The sequence below is a fragment of the Pituophis catenifer genome, unplaced genomic scaffold, assembly GCF_029215685.1.
Source record: "Pituophis catenifer annectens isolate HBS135680 unplaced genomic scaffold, rPitCat1.0.hap2 SCAF_3, whole genome shotgun sequence".
NCBI lineage: Eukaryota > Metazoa > Chordata > Lepidosauria > Squamata > Colubridae > Pituophis > Pituophis catenifer.
Genome location: NW_027256883.1, coordinates 109,623,141 through 109,642,051, shown reverse-complemented (window position 1 = coordinate 109,642,051; position 18,911 = coordinate 109,623,141). Strand labels below are relative to the sequence as shown.

At 40.8% G+C, this 18,911-nt stretch overlaps 1 protein-coding gene across 1 annotated transcript in view; it reads left to right on the top strand.

Moving 5' to 3' along the window:
- TNR (tenascin R) overlaps positions 1-18,911 on the top strand; it is a 123,352-nt gene that overhangs the window by 57,526 nt on the left and 46,915 nt on the right. The window contains exon 8 of the mRNA XM_070939226.1: positions 9,142-9,231. Within this exon, the coding sequence (XP_070795327.1) occupies positions 9,142-9,231 (90 nt within the window). The remainder of the gene's footprint in view (positions 1-9,141; positions 9,232-18,911) is intronic.

Below are 18,911 nucleotides of genomic sequence, written 5' to 3'. Positions count from 1 at the left end.
ATTTTTCTAGAGCTTGGGTTTCAAAGTATTCCATATAGAGGTTGGCAATGACAGGTGAGAGGGGTGATCCCATGGGTGTTCCTTCTGTTTGTTTGTATTTCTGTCCATTATAGATGAAGTATGTGTTGGATAGGCAGTGGTTGGTCAGATCTAAGATGTGCTTGGGGGGGTTGTATTTGTTTTGGATAACTGTCAAGGCTTCTTTTATTGGTACTTGGGTGAAGAGGGATATGACATCGAAGCTCACGAGTAGGTCACTGGGCTGTAAGTTTTGTTGCTTTATGATGTCTATGAACTGGAATGAGTTTTTTACGTATGAGGTGATGGATTCTGCATAGGGCTGTAGTTGTTTGGTGAGAAATTTGGCTAGGTTTTGTAGAGGTGAGCCTATGGAGTTGACTATGGGTCTAAGTGGGGTTCCTTCTTTGTGTATCTTGGGGAGACCATAAAGCTTAGGGCATCTGGATGATTTCTCTCTGGGAATGATTCTTTGCTGAATCACTTTGCTGATGGGGGAGGCTTTTATTTTGGATCTGGTGGTTTTTTCCAGGTAGGTGGTGGGGTCTGTGTTTAGGGGTTTGTATATGGAGTCTTGGAGTAGGTTGGTTAATGTGGTTTGGTAGTCAGATGTGTTCATAACCACCGTGGCATTGCCCTTGTCTGCTGGTAGGATTATTATGCTGGTGTCTTCTTTCAGGTTAAGTAGTGCTGTCTGTTCCTCTTTGGGTAAGTTACTTTTGGGTGGCTTGCTGGTGCAGAGGATGTTGGTGATTTCGAGTCTGATTCTGTTTGCGTCATCGGGGTTGATTTTGGTCAGGCTGGTTTCAACTCCGCATATAATGGTTTCAGTGGGGATGCTTTTGGGAGCGACTGCAAAGTTGAATCCTTTGGAAAGGACATTGGTTTCGGCTTTGGTGAGGATCCTATCTGAGATGTTATGCACTGTTTGTTTCATGTGTGGCTGTGAGGGTGGAGGGGATTGTTTCTGGCGTTCTTGTAGTCTTTGGAGTTTGTTGGTGTGTGTGTCTGTCTTGAGGGTCTGTGTTTCGGCTCTCCAGACAGCAAGTTGTTTGGATTTGTCCCAAAGTGCAGGGTGGATCTTGTTGCTGAGTTTGAGGTGAAGTGTGAGGAGATCCTTGTTGATTCGGTCTAGGAGGAATCTTTTTCTGTGGAGTTCATTTCTGATTAGGGCTAGTTCTGTTCTTTTCAGAATGCGTTTGGTGGCTGCAGAGTTGGAGTGGAATTTCAGTTGGAAGCCTGTGGGGATTAAATTTTGATCTCAGCAGTTGCGTAGGAATGCAAGGTCACATAAAACACTTTAACAACAGAATAATCAGAGAAGCCATCGAGATAGAAAAACGCCCACACAGCATGAACAAACGAGACGATACCTCCCGCCTACCAGCCATTTGGAAACCCGCCCTTATTGACAAACGAGTCCCTAACACGACGAATAACACCAGACCCACACTCACGAGAGCCACACAGGATGTCACCACCACACATCCACGCAGAAAGCAGACTCAAACCCACACTGATAATGAAGCACGACCAAGGACCAGAAGCCAGACCGCAGCTGCATCATTAGCCACTTTAAACCCCTCCAATCCATACATGAAGCAGACTGACACCCACCATGAAGAGCTCGCACGGCCACAAACACGAAGCCAAACAACAACAACGCAGCTCACCAGCTCAAATCCCCCTGCAACTCAGACTAAGCTGAGCACAACCAAGCCCCCACCCAAACAGAACACACCCCCAGCCAATCAGAGCACAACCAACCCCCCATCCAATCAGAGCACAGCCAAGCCCCTAAACAATCAGAACACACCTCCACCCAATCAGAACACAGCCAAGTTCCCACCCAATCAGCTCACACCCCCACTAGCAGTTAAAAGGAAGAGACAGCTGTGATCTCACATTGCTCCTGGAAGCACGAAGCCGAGAACACCAGCCTGAAGATGACGAATGAGACTTTGTCGAAACGTCGCCAAGACACTTCCAATTTTACGTCGGAGAAGACCCGAATAACCAAAGACCTACATATATATATATATATATATATGAACAATCTGAAACTCCATGAAGGTATCAATGAGCTGAAGAGTTTGGAAACCCCAGTTGTAAACAAGGCCTTTTATACCTCCTATCTAACCAGTGTGTCACTAATCGAGGTAGATATTTATTTATTTATTGAATTTATATTGCTGCCTATTCGCCCATGGCGACTCAAGGCGGTTTACAGAATATAAAAAAAACATTTAAAACAATAAAAACTAACAAAAAGAATCAAATAAATTAATATAGTAAAATATAACAAAATCACCCTCCCCCACCCCGGCGACAGCAGATCACACAAGCCATTTAATGGGCTTCATCCTGCTCTGGGTTCTCCAGGCCCACTGGCAGACCAGGTCTTTAGCACCTTCTGAAAGAGTATTAGAGTGGGGGCCATTCTAATCTCTGGGGGATTGATGTTCCAGAGAGAGGGAGCCACCATGGAGAAGACCCTTCTTCTGGGTCCCACCAGGTATATCTACCTCAGGGATGGGTCCCGCAACATTACTTGCCTCCCCTCTCTGATGGGTTGGGTAGATGTGACCAGCAAGAGACAGTCCCTCAGATAACCTGATCCCAAGCCATGTAAACAAGATATGTTTACTGATGGATTGAGTAACAAACAATTACACCAATTGAGTCAAAAGTCACCATTGTATAGAATCTGCACCATCTTTCTCCAGGAAGTGAGTAGCATTTCATGAATCTTGAGAAAGAGAGTACCCGCAAGACTCATGACATCACTGTGGACATCCAGTCTGTGGGAGGGGTGTTCTAGCAAGTTCCTGATATGGCAAGATTTGCTTTTACAGCTGCAGTTTCTCTCCAGCTCTTCTTGATAGACAAGGCTTCTAAACTCACTGGAATTGAGTGCCTGTTACGTGTCTGCCTAGTTGGAGTTTCTTTAATCCTGTAGGAATTAACCAGATCAACTGACCCTTGTGGTTATTCTCCCAAATTTCTCCTACTGAATTTAGGTACAGCAGGTCCATTGCACTGACTGATAGCAGTTGCCACAATTGTCAGTTGGAATATGTTTTTCCCCTATTTGGAGGAAACAGGGCATGAAAAATAGAAGCTCTGCCCCAAAGTTAAAGCCTCCCTTCATCTTGGGTACATTGATGAACATTTTGTAGAATTAGCAACAAACCTTTTGTTGTGAAAACAGCAGCCAAACAATGTACTCTGTTTCCCCCAAAATAAGATACTCCCTGATAATAAGTCCAATCGGGCTTTTGAGTGCATGGCAATAAGGCCAAGTGCTTATTTCAGGGTTCCAAAAAATATAAGACAGGGTCTTATTTTTGGGGGGAAACAGTATATAGTGTTGGGAGATCATACTGTCATTCATGGTGTCTTTCAGCCATTTTTTCAGCTATGTAATAAACATTTACATGTAATCAAGTATATATTTTATAATTAAATTTTAACTGCATTGTAATAAAACTATGAACTGCATGGTTTTATAATGGCATCCAGAACTATTATAAAAGCTTGATAGACAACCAGATCTTCCAAGATCTAACCATTGATTTATTAGATATATACTTCTTTTTATGTAGATTAACCAGGATTCTAGGCAATATCTTTTCACCCATAGATAAAATCCTCCAGAGTTCAAATCCAATAAAATTGTTCAAATCCAGAAAAAATCTAATATTGTTTCTGGAGTGGATGAAGGAAAATATGTATTGTTTAATACAGATAAGACAAACGCTTGTAATCAGACAAACTACGACAAGGGTTTACTAGCGGTGTTGAGTGGCTTTTTTGCAGGGAACAGAAGGATATGCATCTTCTAAATCAGCAAATACTACATTTAGCTTACTTCAGCTATCATTTGGTCTAGCCTGGGGAAAATTTTAGAGTGGATTTCTAAAATCAGTGGCATCTTTTTTCCTTTTCCTTTTTCCTTTTTCTTTTTGAGGCCTATCCAGAAGTCTGAAAAAAGAGAGGCTATTTTAATAAATGGCAGAAGCGTGAACCTCTTCTGAAATTTGTTTTGAAGACTGCACTGTTTTAATATATAACATAAATTCAATCATTTTAATTTCCTGACAACTGCCATGATGGGCTGAAGATGGTTTCAAAGAGCAGAGCCAATAAATACAACAGTGAATGGATCAGTTCCCTGAACCTCTCTTCGCATCAAGGAGAGGACCAGGATTACTCACAAGTGCTCCAAAAATATATATATTTCTAAAAGATCTCCTATCTTTATCCTTCATGTAGTCACTTTGCCATTTGGTCACAATTTGGCAGCAAACGCTTTATCATTAATTACGATTTTATAAGACAAATCATGGAGTCTCTTGTCTGAATATGCATGTATCATTCTATCTCTGTGTTTAGCCTGTTCTGATTCATCCGGTTTGTTGATGGTGATAAGATAACTTAGTTTTGATGTGCATGCTTATTTACAGTGCTGAAAATAAATTTTAGGACTGAGCATTGTCTAGAAATATTTTTTAAATTTTTTAAGTCCCTTGTTCCACCTGGAGCAACATTTTACCTGGCTTGAAAAACCTGAAGTTCCTATCAAAAAACCCAATACAGATTCCAGAGAAGCCTAAAGGTATTCAGTTCTGTTTTACAATAGATTTGCTAAGAGCTCTTTGCTTTTTTCTGTCCAAGACAAGAGAGAGAGAGAGAGAGAGAGAGAGAGAGAGAGAGAGAGAGAGAGAGAGAGAGAGAGAGAGAGAGAGAGGGAATATCTCTCTGGACATGCTCCATGCCATCAAGATCCTTCTGAGCATTGATCCTGGATAACAATTTTTGTACAAGAAAGAAAAGAAGAATGATGTGATGATAGCTTTTAAAGTTATTTAGTTTTTAAAATACTGATTTTTTTCAGACTTTCCGCACTCCCCCACCCCCAAAGGGAGCTGGTCACCCTAAACAGAGCGGCGGTTCTCTGCAGATGCGATAAGAGCGGAAAAATGGTTAGATTTCACCGCTTTTATCGCCACTAGATAGGTCTTGATATAAGACCTCACCAGTGTCTGGTCAAAATCGGATTGACTAGTCCTCCAGATGCTCTCTAGGCATCTTTTCCAATGCTTCATCTCTCTCAGCTCCTCAGAAAACCAAGGAGCCAATTGAGATCGGCATCGGGTCAGAGGCATGACGCGGTCCAAAGCTCCAGCAGCCACACTCTCCCAGGCGGCCACCAGGTCTTCGGTTGGGTCGTGTGCCAGGGTCTCAGGAAACGGCCCAAGCTCTGTCAGGAACCTTTCGGGATCCATCAGGTGCCTAGGACGGAACCATCTGGTCGGTTCTGTCTCCCTGTGGCGGGGGGAAGCAGCTGGAAAGTCCAAGTGAAGGAGTGAATGATCTGTCCATGACAAGGGTTTAATGTCTAGGTCTCCTCTACCAAGAGAGAGAGAGAGAGAGAGAGAGGGAATATCTCTCTGGACATGCTCCATGCCATCAAGATCCTCCTGAGCATTGATCCTGGATAACAATTTTTGTACAAGAAAGAAAAGAAGAATGATGTGATGATAGCTTTTAAAGTTATTTAGTTTTTAAAATACTGATTTTTTTCAGACATCTTAACTGAATTGCTTTACTTTGGAAGAAAACAGATGTTGCACAATCAATTCCATTATTTCCTATATTCTTCCATTATTTGTACCTCACCTGCAAACCTTAGCAAAATATTCAAATAATGGTTTTATTAAATAATAAATAAATAAATAAATAAATAAATAAATAAATAAATTTATTTCTATACCGCCCTTCTCCTGAAGAACTCAGGGCGGTGTACAACCTATTAAAAACACAAAGACAGACATCAATTAAAAATAATTAAAATTATTAAATAATTTCGGCTCAGATTTAAAACCCCCAAAATTTAAAACACCTAATTTAAAATCATTACATTGATAGCCCGGCCTGGCGGAACAGCAGGGTCTTGAGGGCACAGCGAAATACACGGAGGTCGGAGATCTTACGCATTTCCGGGGGCAGTTCATTCACCAGGCCAGGGGCTCCCATAGAGAAGGCCCTCCCCCTGGGTGTCGCCAGCTGACATAACTTGGCCGATGGCACCCTGAGGAGACCCTCTCTGTGGGAGCGGACTGGCCAGTTGGAGGCTATTGGTGGCAGAAGTCGGTCTCGAAGGTACCCGGGTCCTATGCCATGGAGCACTTTAAAGGTGGTAACCAGCACCTTGAATCGCACCCGGAAAGCCACTGGGAGCCAGTGCAGCTTGCGCAGGAGGGGTGTCACGTGGGCACAATGAGTTGCGCCCATAACCACTTGCGCGGCCGCATTCTGGACCAGTTGGAGCCTCCGAGTGCTCTTCAAGGGGAGCCCCATGTAGAGAGCATTACGTAGTCCAGCCGGGAGATGACAAGGGCGTGAGTGACTGTGCGCAAGGTGTCCAGTCCAGAAAGGGCTGCAACTGGCGAATCAGGCGAACCTGATAAAAAGCCCCCCTGGTCACGACTGTTATATGCTCTTCTAAAGACAGCCGTGCATCCAAGAGGACACCCAGATTGCGAGCCCTCTCTGTGGGGGGCAGAAATTCACCCCCAATAGTCAGCAATGGCACCAGCTGACTATATCGGGACGCCAGAAGCCACAGCCACTCGGTCTTGGAAGGGTTGAGTCTGAGCCTATTTCTCCCCATCCAGACCTGCACGGCCTCCAGGCAGCGAGACATCACATCAAGGGCATCATTGGGTGGTCTGGGGTGGAGATGTACAACTGAGTGTCATCAGCGTACTGATGGACTCTCACCCCAAAACCATGTATGATCTCACCCAGCGGCTTCACATAAATGTTGAACAAAAGGGGCGAGATGACCAACCTTTGTGGCACTCCCCATGCAAGGCACCTCGAGGTCAACCTCTGCCCCCCTGCCAACACAAACTGCGAATGGTCGGAGAGGAAGGAGGACGGTGTCCCCTATTCCTAACCCCGTCAACCATTGCAGCATGATACCATGGTCAATGGTATCAAAAGCCACTGAGAGATCTAATAGGACCAGGACAGAGGAGCAACCCCTGTCCCAAGCCCTCCAGAGATCATTCACCAACGCGACCAATGCCGTTTGTGTGCTGTACCCCTGCCTGAAGCCCGACTGGTACTGGTACGGGTCCAGATAGATAGCTTCATCCAGTTGCCGGGGAAGATGTCGTGCCACCACACTCTCAACAACCTTCGCCACAAAATGAAGATTGGAGGCCGGACGGTAGTTAGCTAATTCAGCCGGGTCCAGGGAAGGCTTCTTGAGGAGAGGCCTCACCACCGCCTCTTTCAAGGCGGTGGGAAAGAAGCAGTTATAATCCCCTGGAGCCAGCCTCGTGTAACCTCCCGGGAGGCCAGTACCAACCAGGAGGGACACGGGTCCAATAAACATGTGGGGGCACTAATCTTACCCAGAACCCTGTCCACATCCTCGGGAGCCACAGGATCAAACTCCTCCCAGATAATATTCTCAAGACCTACCCTCGTCTCCTCCCCTGGACTCATCCAGTCGGAGTCCAAGCCTTCCCGAATCTGAGCAACTTTATCATGCAGGAATTGCACAAAATCCTCAGCTCGACCCTGCAAGGGATCTTTCCGCACTCCCCCCCCCAAAGGGAGCTGGTCACCCTAAACAGAGCGGCGGTTCTCTGCAGATGCGATAAGAGCGGAAAAATGGTTAGATTTCACCGCTTTTATCGCCACTAGATAGGTCTTGATATAAGACCTCACCAGTGTCTGGTCAAAATCGGATTGACTAGTCCCTCAGATGCTCTCTAGGCATCTTTTCCAATGCTTCATCTCTCTCAGCTCCTCAGAGAACCAAGGAGCCAATTGAGATCAGCATCGGGTCAGAGGCATGACGCGATCCAAAGCTCCGGCAGCCACACTCTCCCAGGCGGCCACCAGGTCTTCGGTTGGGTCGTGTGCCAGGGTCTCAGGAAACGGCCCAAGCTCTGTCAGGAACCTTTCGGGATCCATCAGGTGCCTAGGACGGAACCATCTGGTCGGTTCTGTCTCCCTGTGGCGGGGGGAAGCAGCTGGAAAGTCCAAGTGAAGGAGTGAATGATCTGTCCATGACAAGCGTTTAATGTCTAGGTCTCCTCTACCAAGATCATTCAACCACTGACCAGAGATGAAAATCAAGTCCAGAGTGTGTCCCCCTATGTGAGTGGGGCCTTGAACTAACTGGGTCAGGTCCATGGCCGCCATGGAAGCCATGAACTCCCGAGCCACCTCTGACACCTCACCTGCGGATGGTAGGTTGAAATCCCCCATGACAATGAGTCTGGGGGTATCAACTGCCACCCCGGCAATAACATCGAGCAGCTTGGGCAGGGTCGCCGCCACGTGGCAGGGAGCCAGTACGTAGTCAGCAAACCCATCTGTACCCCACGGCCCCACTTCACAAAAAGGGACTCACATCCAGCTATCTGAGGAACAGTGGTCTCCCTTGGACAAAGACTTTCCCTAATAATTTCTGCCACTCCCCCACCCCTCCCCTGAGCCCTTGGCTGATGAAATGCACGGAAACCTGGAGGACACATTTCAACGAGGGGGACCCTCCCCTCCTGGCCCAACCAGGTCTCCGTAATACCTGCCAGATCTGCACCCCCCTCCAAGGTAAGATCACAAATGAGGGGGGCTTTGTTAACAACTGACCTGGCATTACATAAAATCAGCTGCGGACCCAGGGCCTGAGGCTCTGTGCAACCCCGGACACAAGTTGCGCATTGGGGGCCGGAGTGCGCAATCGCTCGTAAACAGCGTGTGCACATCCCTGGAGCATGATATGGCCCCCTGCGCCCGTCATATCTGCCCCTTCCACTCATTATTTCAATTGCACTGCCCATCCTATCACCCCCCTGCTCCCCGGTCAAATTTCCTTCCACAACCCCTCCGCTGCATCCAATTGACCCATAACCCCGCTCAGTGGCTATATAGACCCCCCCTCAGGTCCACCTTAAAATGGCTTTAGCCAGGCAACTGCGATTGCTGTGTGAAAAAGTATCAGGCTATGAAGTCAGACAAAAAAGAAAATATTACATATATGGAAATCATTGCAGTTTATTGAGTCACTTATATTTTATTGTCTGTTTCCTTGGGCAGATTTGGTGCCAGGAACAGAATACGGAATTGGGATTTCAGCTATAATGAATAGTAAGCAGAGTGTTCCAGCCACCATGAATGCAAGAACTGGTAAGTGACATACTGCATATAGGTCAGTGGTGGGTAGCCCCCGGTTTGGACCAGTTCACAAGAACCGGTAGTAAAACTGGTGGGAGGCTCCGCCCACTGACCCGGACGTCATCATAGGTGATCTGCGCATGGCAGAACAGCGGGCGCGGGCGCGATGCGCACCAGTAGTAAAGGTAAGTAGAACCCACCCCTGATACAGGTAGTCCTCAGCCTGTGACCACAATTGGGACCAGAATTTCTGTTGCTAAGCCAGGCTGTTGTTAAGTGAGTTACAGCTGATTTTACAACTTTTTTCCACAGTTCTTAAATGAATCTGCAATCATTAAGTGAATCCAACTTCCTCCCATTGACTTTGCTGGTCTCAAATGGCCCACATACCCTCAGGATGCTGCAGGTGTCATAAATACACGCTGGTTGCCAAGTGTCTGAATTTTGATCATGTGACCATGCAGATGCTACAATGGTCATAAGTGCAAAGACCCATCATAAGTCTCTTTTTTCAGTGCTATTGTAACTTTGAATGGTCACTAAACAAATGGTTGTAAGTTGAGGACTATCTGTATATAAAACCTGACATTCCAGCTAAGGATGTAGGTAGGGTTACCTTCCATTGACATTAGCGTACGTCTTGCTCTACTGGAGCATTACAAGAAACTAGAAAGACTTCAAAGAGCAAATCTTGCTAGTTTTGTTATTGGGAATCAATGGACCAAATCTAGGTTGCTTAGGCTACAAAAGTATCCTCAATCATTATTGCAAAAAACTTAAAAAGGCTGTTATACCCTTCTGCAAACCATGCCTTTGATATATCTTGAAGGGAGATTTTGTAAGCGCCCTGTTGAAAAGCATCTCTCACTATAATAAACAGAGGACATATTTCACTGTGTCTGCCATTGTCCCATTTATGATGAGGTTGGGGCAAATTTATGGTACTAAATGTCCATAAGGTCTTGAACCCTTAAACTGTTTAATTACATTCTTGCAAGTGTGTTTGCAGGTTGGTCTTTTACCTTGTCATTTAAGCAAACAGAATTTTAAGTTCTTAACTGTAGCCCTGAGTTTATCTGATTTTCCTATATCCAGCACTTTTTTTTTATCATCTTCTACTTTTTTTAATGTTGTTTTGCTTCACAGTATTGTACCTTATGCTCTACTATATTGTTATTACCTGTGATTACAATAAGGAAACTATTTTCTTACCATATTAAAAATGAAACAAAATGTGACAATATTCAAGAGTTCCAGCCAGCTAACAATGCCTTCTTTGAGGAAGTACATTTCCCTGCAGAACATGCATACAGAATTGCATCCTATGTTTATTGAACATTTTAGTTCTTATTGAGCTATTTGGATCTTCTCCCTTAGTTTTTTTTTTTTTTTCATTTTTCTTTTCCTTTCCATTTTGTACATTTCTGAAAAGCTGCTAATGTCTTCATTTCATAGGAGAATGTTGTTTTAGCCTCACAAGGTTCTATTCTTAGCTGAGTTCTCTATTTAGCATGTGCCCTCAAATGAAAGAAATTTACTGGTGCAACAGGCTGAGGTAATGCATTAAAAGAAGATAAAATATTGTTGCAGTGGTCTAGGTCACAGGTTTATTCATTAGATACTATCTCGAGACAGGCAGTTTTCTTTTTTCTTTTTTTTTAATATACTTTATTGGTTTTAAAATTGTAGAAAACATCAAATCTCTGTTAACATCTGAGGTGTCGTGTCTTTACATATTTACAAAATATATATATCAAATAAATTCGAAACTACTATTACTAAAAATAAATATATCCTAACATAACAATCTCATTCTATTATTCCACCATTTGTACCACCTTTCCCATACTGCATAGAATTTTGAGTTCACATCATTATTAAGATCGCTTGTTAATTTTGCCATTTCTGCACATTCTAAGATTTTATTTATTAGTATTTCCTCTGGAGGAATTGATTTGTCCTTCCAGTACTTTGCAAAAACTAGCCTGGCCGCTGTTGTGATATGTATTATAAGATGTATCTTATCTTTAGAGAATCCATCTCTGATCATTCCCAATAAAAAGATTTCAGGGGATAATTTTATTTCTTCTTCCACTATTTCTCGTAACCAATTTCGTATTCTTATCCAGAACTTTTTTGTCTCAGGGCAGGACCACCACATATGATAGAAGGTGCCAACCTCCTTTCCACACTTCCAACACGTTGCTGAAGCATTGGGAAATATTTTCGCTAATCTAGCTGGTGCTAGGTACCATCTATGGAAAATTTTGTAATGGTTCTCCCTATAAGTTGCTGATTTAGTCAAATTGTAGTTTCTATTCCAGGCCTCCTCCCAATCATTAAAATTTAAGCTATAACCAATGTTTTTTTCCCAAATATTTAATTGATTTCTGGCTATTCCTTCTGCCCTGTCCTCACCTAATAGAAGATTGTAGAATTTCGCTAACATTTTCTTTTCCGTCCCCAACATAATTTTATCCACATTGTTATGCTTCGCATCTATACCAAATTGGTCTCTATCTTTCTGGAATCTTGAGCTTATCTGTAGGTAACTCCACCAATCTAAATTAAAATCTTGATTTCTTAATGTTTCCTAAGATTTAAAGGTTCCTTTATCGTCTAATATATCTTTATACGTGCCGAATTTTAGAATATCTCTTCTATTTGAGGCAGTCAGGGCCTCCATAATAGAAAGCCAATTTGGTACTTTCACATAGAATCGCTGCCTAATTTCTTCCCACGTTTGAATAAGAGTCTCCCTTACTTTGTGTTTATGAAAATATGATTTTTTTTTGTTGTTCTTTAAATCCCATAGATGGGCGTGCCAACCTTCCTGTAGATCGTGGCCTTCTAACATCAAAATTCTCTTGTTTTGCAATACAACCCACTCTTTAATCCATACTAATTTAGCCGCCTTTTGATATACTTCCCAATCAGGGAGTCCAAAGCCAACCATATTTCTTTTCCCTTGCAGTGTCTTATATGAGATCCTCGCCTTCTTTCCCTCCCATAAAAAATCTCGCACCTTCTTATTCAGATCCAAGAAGAATTTTTTGTCGAGATTCACTGGTATAGTTTGAAATAAAAAGATGATTTTAGGGAGGATATTCATCTTGATTGCTGCAATTTTACCTGTAAAAGATAATTTTAACTTCTTCCATCTATCTATATCCTGATTTATTTTTTGTAGTAATGGAATATAATTGTCATCCTTTAAAGAAGAATATCTCGAAGTAATCCATATTCCTAGATACTTTATTTTCTTCACTATCTGAAGACCTAAGGATTTTTCTAACTCTTTCTTATTTGTCTCTGTCACATTTCTCACTAATATTTTAGTTTTTGTTTTATTAAGTTTGAAGCCAGCAACTTCTCCATACTTCTGTATTTCCTGAAGTAATTTGGGGCCAGTTTGCAAGGGATCTTCTGTTATTAAAGCCACATCATCTGCAAAGGCTTGTGTTTTAAATGTTTCTTTCCTGATTTGAAGTCCTTTAATTTCTTGATTGGCTCTGATCTTTCTAAGTAAAACTTCTAGTGCCATAATGAAAAGTAATGGAGACAAGGGGCATCCCTGTCTAACTCCCTTTTGAATCCAAAATGTCCGCGTCTTATCCCCATTTATTAGAATGCTCGCCCTCTGTTTATGATAGATATTTTCAATCATTTTCCTGAAATTTGTCCGAATCCCATTAAATTAATTTGGTTAACCATGAAGTTCCAGTTCAGGTTATCGAACGCCTTTTGGGCATCCAAAAACACTAACGCCAGCTGTTTTTCCGGCTGCTGCTCATAGTATTCTATGACATTATTACAGTCCTCAGATTATCTCTCATTTGTCTCCCTGGGAGGAATCCATTCTGATCGTTATGGATCCAACCGTTTAGGATTTTTTTTACTCTTTCCGCTATTATACTTGTAAACAGTTTATAATCTGAGTTTAGTAAAGAAATGGGTCTATAATTTGCTATTTGTTTTGGGTCGGCACCTTCTTTCAATATGAGTGTAATATATGCTTCCTTCCATGTGTCTGGGATTCTTATGCCAACTAAAACCTCATTAAATATTTCTAACAATTCTAATTGTAATTCTTCATCAAATTTTGTATATATTTCCCCTGGCAGACCGTCTGGGCCTGGTGTTTTGTTTTGTTTTTATTTTGGTAAAGGCCGATTTGAGTTCTTCTGTTGTAATTTTATTGTTCAGCATTTCCTTCTCTTCTTCCATTATATGTGGTAGGGTAGCTTCCATCAAATATTGTTCGACTTTATCTGGGTCAATCTCTTCATCTTTATATAGGGCTTCATAGAATTCTCTTGTTCTTTCTAATTTATCCTCTTCTTTTGTCAGAATATTACTTTGGAATCTTCTAATATAAGAATTTGATTTTTTTCCTTTTCTTTTTTTAGTCTGTATGCAAGCCACCTTCCAGACTTATTGGCGTTCTCAAAATGGTAGTGTTTTATTCTCTTAATTTTTTGCGCTAGCTCCTCCTGTTCCAGAATATTCAGGCTATGCCTAGCCATCATCCACTTTTGCTTAGCCACCTCGTCTCCCAGATTTTGTTGTAATTTAATGTCTGCTTCTTCTAGCTTTTTATTATAGGCCTCCCTAGCTTTCCTTTTTTCCTTATTTTTAAACGCCATATACGATATCGCTACTCCTCTCACATATGCTTTCATAGTATCCCACACAATTTCCTTGGCCGTGCCTTGCTTGCCATTTTCTATAAAAAAGAGCTTGACTTCTTCATTCAATTTTAATATAAACTCTTTTTAATTCAAAAGATTAGTCCTTAGACTCCATCTCTGTTGTTTTCTCTTATTTGTATAATGCCAATTTATTTCAAGAAGCTTATGATCTGCCCAGGTGTTTGTACTCATATCAACTTTCTTAATTTCCAATCCTAGTTTTCTAGTGGTCCATACCATGTCAATTCTAGACCAGGAGTTCTGTGAGTTTGAATAAAAAGTATATTGGGAATCATAAGGGTGTAAAGTACGCCACATATCAATTAAATTTATTTCATCCACCAGATCAAAAAAGCTTTTTGGCAGAGGTAACCTTTTATTTTTTTTCTTTTCCCCACTTTTATAATCTTTATCTGGATTAACAATACCATTAAAATCACCTAACATGCATATTTCAACATGAGCCCAATTTCCTAATAGTTCATGTAATTTTTTGTAAAATTGTCCCTGTTTTTTATTTGGGGCATAAACCCCCACCAACATCATTTTTGAGTTACCTCTCTTAACTTCTATGATTAGGATTCTCCCTTTGGCGTCTTTATATTTTAATTCTGCCTCAATTCCTTTTTTCACATACATAGCCACTCCCCTTTTCTTTTTCCCTGCTGAAGACATAAATACTTTGCCAAATTTAGTAAATTCTAGGCAGTTTGCCTCCTCTTTTTTTATATGAACCTCCTGTATACATATTATGTCTGGGTTTTGTTTTACCAATTTTGATAGAATTATCTTCCTCTTTTTGTGGTCATTTAGACCATTAACATTTAGTGATAGGATTTTTAAGCCATCCATTCCTGGTGTTTGTGTCTAGTTTCTAGTTCTTGTTTGTCTTTAACGTTATTGCTCTTACAGGCAGGCAGTTTTCTTCCTATGTAATAATTTTCCTTCATAAAGGGTACAGCTCAAAAATTAAGATTGGAATTTTTAAGATTGATGCCAAACTCTGGCCATATTCCTGTTTTTTTAGATTTTTTTCAAGCCTTATATTAAGATTATCATGTTATAAAATGAAAATAAAAATAAAAAGAAGGTAGAAAAATGAAAAGGAGGAAGAAAGGAGAATGAGAATATAGGGGAAAGGGGAAAAGAAAAAAGGAATCCAACTTTTTTAGTACAGTAAAATATAAAATTACTGCTTAATTTTGTATTTTACTAGAGCCGTAATGGTGCAGTGGTTAGAATGCAGTACTGCAGTTCGAATCTCACCAGGCTAAGGTTGACTCAGCCTTCCATCCTTCCGAGGTTGGTAAAATGAGGACCCAGATTGTTGGGGGCAATATGCTGATTCTGTAAACAGCTTAGAGAGGGCTATGAAGTGGTATATAAGTCTGAGTGCTATTGCTATTAATGTTTTTACATTATCACAAATACTATCCATTTCTATAACAACAAACTAAATTAATCAAAACCCAAAGTCAGGAGTTCGCTTTTTTCTATCTCGAGCAGTTTCCAAGAAAAAACAAAGCTAAATATGGTCTTTTTTTTCTAATTAAAACAGTCAACTTTGCCATCTCTGCTAGTTCCATCCATTTTCCATCTATTCTTTCTATTCTGTTCTGTTCTTCTATCTATTGTGGAGATTGATGTATCTTTCCATTTCTGCGTATATCAAATGCTCACTGCAGTCAAGAAATATAGTAACAGATCTTTTTTCCATCTGCTTATCCAGTAATCCTAAAAGGTTTTAACTGTATATTAGTTTAAAAAGCTTCTGAATTTTAATATGGATCTGTGGCCAATATTACTTTGCTTTCTCATAACTCCAACAAAAATAATAAAAAGCACCTCCTTTAGATTCTTTTTTAGATTTTTTTTTTAAATTAACTCCATCTGCATTATTTGTATACTGAATACTCCTTTCTCTTCCTAACCTGTGTGGTCAGTTGTGCTGAGAGAGAGTGTCTGATCCAAAGTCACCCAGCTGGCTTTCATGTCTAAAACAAGACTGGAATTCATAGTCTCCTGTTTCTATCCTGGTGCCTTAATCACTAGAGCAAACTGGCTTGGAATGGTTTTAGTGCTCACCCGCAGGGCAAATTTTCATTTCTCCATTATATGCCAGTCTCCTACCTAGCCATTGGGCTGTTTCTCCATGACTATTTGTGCTGTGAAAACTAAATGCCTGTGTTGCACTGCTATTTGGGGGGGGGGGGGAGAGAAAGAGATGTTATCAGAAATGGGAATAGTGACTGAATAAAGGTCTGCCAGGAAATCAATAATTAAAAAAGTAACATTGTAAGGCAACAGCAATATTTCTTCTGAATACCATGTCCAAATTGCTGTTGCTGTTTGAGGGGGAAAAAACTTCTTTTGCAAACATTAGGAAGAAAAGACTAAGCATATTTAATAAATGCTAAATTTATTTAATCTGGGACAATTTATAAAGGGAGGTAATCAGCTGCTGTTGATGGAGCTCTGCAAACAATCTGACCTCATTACCAAGGATCTTTCCTTGGCTTTTTGACAGCCACTTTTCTCCAATGCCAGCGACATGGATTTACTGATCCACAGAATAATCTCTTCATTTCTTTCTTTACTTGCTAAACAGAAACCAGTCCTCAACAAAGTGAATCTTTGCAGTTAATTCCAGAAAGCTGAGAAGACTAACATGTGTGCCCAACCATCCCACTTCTCTTGCAATTACATGGAGTGAAATTATCCTGCAACAGAATGGTTAATCGATATTTAACTCATATGTGAAGATAAGGCCACTGCAATGAGGAAAAACACTCTTTTCCTGTGCTGAAAAGCATTCAAGCTTTCAAATCTGCTAAATTCCAAGTGGCAGGCATCATTGTAATTTCATTCTCCTATTGAGGTCAAAACCCTTCAAAACATGTTCAGAGTTTGAAGAATAGTGTATGGTTCTTGTTGTATTTTTGATACAAAGACAGCAGCCATGTTTAGATGCCTTCAGTCTACAGTGCAGTGATGATGTAATTGCTGGGCCAAGAGCTGTTTATGAACAGCTCCTGGCCCAGCAATTCATTCTGGATTCCTATTGGAATCTGAATACATTTTTTATGGGAAATATGTTTAATTTAAAAACAACTGTGGAGCAGAGCTATATTTTCTACCCAACCCCAGGATTCTCAGCCACACTTAAGGATCGCTCTCAACATTCTTTCGAAATTCCGAGAGAGGAAAGTTGATATTTTCTTTCCCTAAGCAAGCAAGAACATTTTTATTACAGCCATTGAACAGTCAAAGTAAGAACAAAACAAAACAAAACATTAGCATGAAAATCATTCTGGCAAGATCTAGATAAAGCTCAGGGCTTAAATTACTCATTACTAACCCAATTCTTGAAGTGTCACTTGGCAGATTCAACATGCTGCAGCATAAAATTTGGCCACATGAAGAGGAACAGCTCTATCTGCACCGCCAATAAAAAGGAAGTATAAACTATATCAGTTAATAAACTATATACTTAGTTTATTAGTTAAAATTGAGAGAAGTGGTCACACAAGAATCTCAATAAAATAAGAAATACAACTGAACATGACTCAGGGTTTCAGCCTGCCCTGAGCCACAAGGGGAGACCCAGAATTCCATAGGAATCGTATAAAATTTACCTTCCATTATCAGCTATGGTAAAATGTTAAGCCAACACAAAAACACTAGCTTACCTCAAGGTGATTAGATTTTTTTTTCCTATATATATTTCTGGTTCACTTTTAAAGTGTCAATAAAAATGTATCCTAAATAGTTGGTGCATCATTGGCCCAGAGTCATTTCGTTATGAGATGGATGGCAAATATATTCAATAAATAAAATAAATAATAAACAGAATATACATCCCAGTGGACTTCCATGTTCTCAAGCCATGATGTGAAAACATGCACGGAGAACCTATGCATTTCTTAGTTAGAAATTTGTTAGCCACAGCTGGGTAAGCTACCTGTTGAAAATGCTGTAGTACTGTAATAGATTTACTTAACATAGACAAGGAATTGATATTTCCTCTCCCTTAGTCGCTGCTAGAGAATATTCAGTGAATCTTATGTAACCCTGAGTGTGATTTACAAGCAGAAAAGGACATCTGTCCCACATTCTGGTCTTCCATATGAGAATAATTTCTGTAATTAAAAATGAAAACACACGAAATTTAATGACTTCCAAGTCAACTCATTCTGTTATGCTACACTGTTGGATCATCAAGGTCAAGATAATGGAGCAAGTCATTCTGTTGTCCTTTATGGCAAGCAGGGCTTCGTGCTTTCTTTGATTGAGGCAGGAGGGGGACAGGAGTATACTTAGCTATACAAATGAGGCACCCAAAAAAGGGTCAGTCTCTATCATAGAACTGGTAATACTTGATTGTTACACATTTGCTTACAATAATCCTATAACAATTTCTATGTTTAGCAGATAACAGTGAGAATTTAATAAATCAATATTTTGGAGCATATATGCACAGATCCAGAATGTGCAAAACAAAGAAATATGTGGAAAGTCTCCCTCTACCCCCTCCCTTCCCCCCCCTTCTGTTTCTGGGGGGAAATTATAACCGTGTTTTTTAGAATTTGCTACATCTTCACTGAATTTTAATAAAGCTCAGAAGCTTTCAGGTAAAACTGTTTTCAGATAACCATCTATACGCTGTGGATTTCATGAGCTTTTTCTTTTTTTTTTTTAATTGAAAAGTTTTACAAAGAAGAAATACAAAAATTTTCCCTCCATGTTCCCCCCACCCTTTCCCCCCCTTCATCCCACCCTCCCCCCCCCAGACTTCCCAGAGCAAAATACAAGGTATTTCATTTAATCAATCATAAACTAGATTAATCTACTTATCCTCAAAGTACTAACTCCCCCCCTGAAATCTTAACTCCACTATAGATAACCTAATACTTCTAATACTAACATTCATTCATAAGCTATTTGATATTTTCTTGTCTGATACTTATTTTGAATATAATCAATCCATCTTCTCCATTCCGA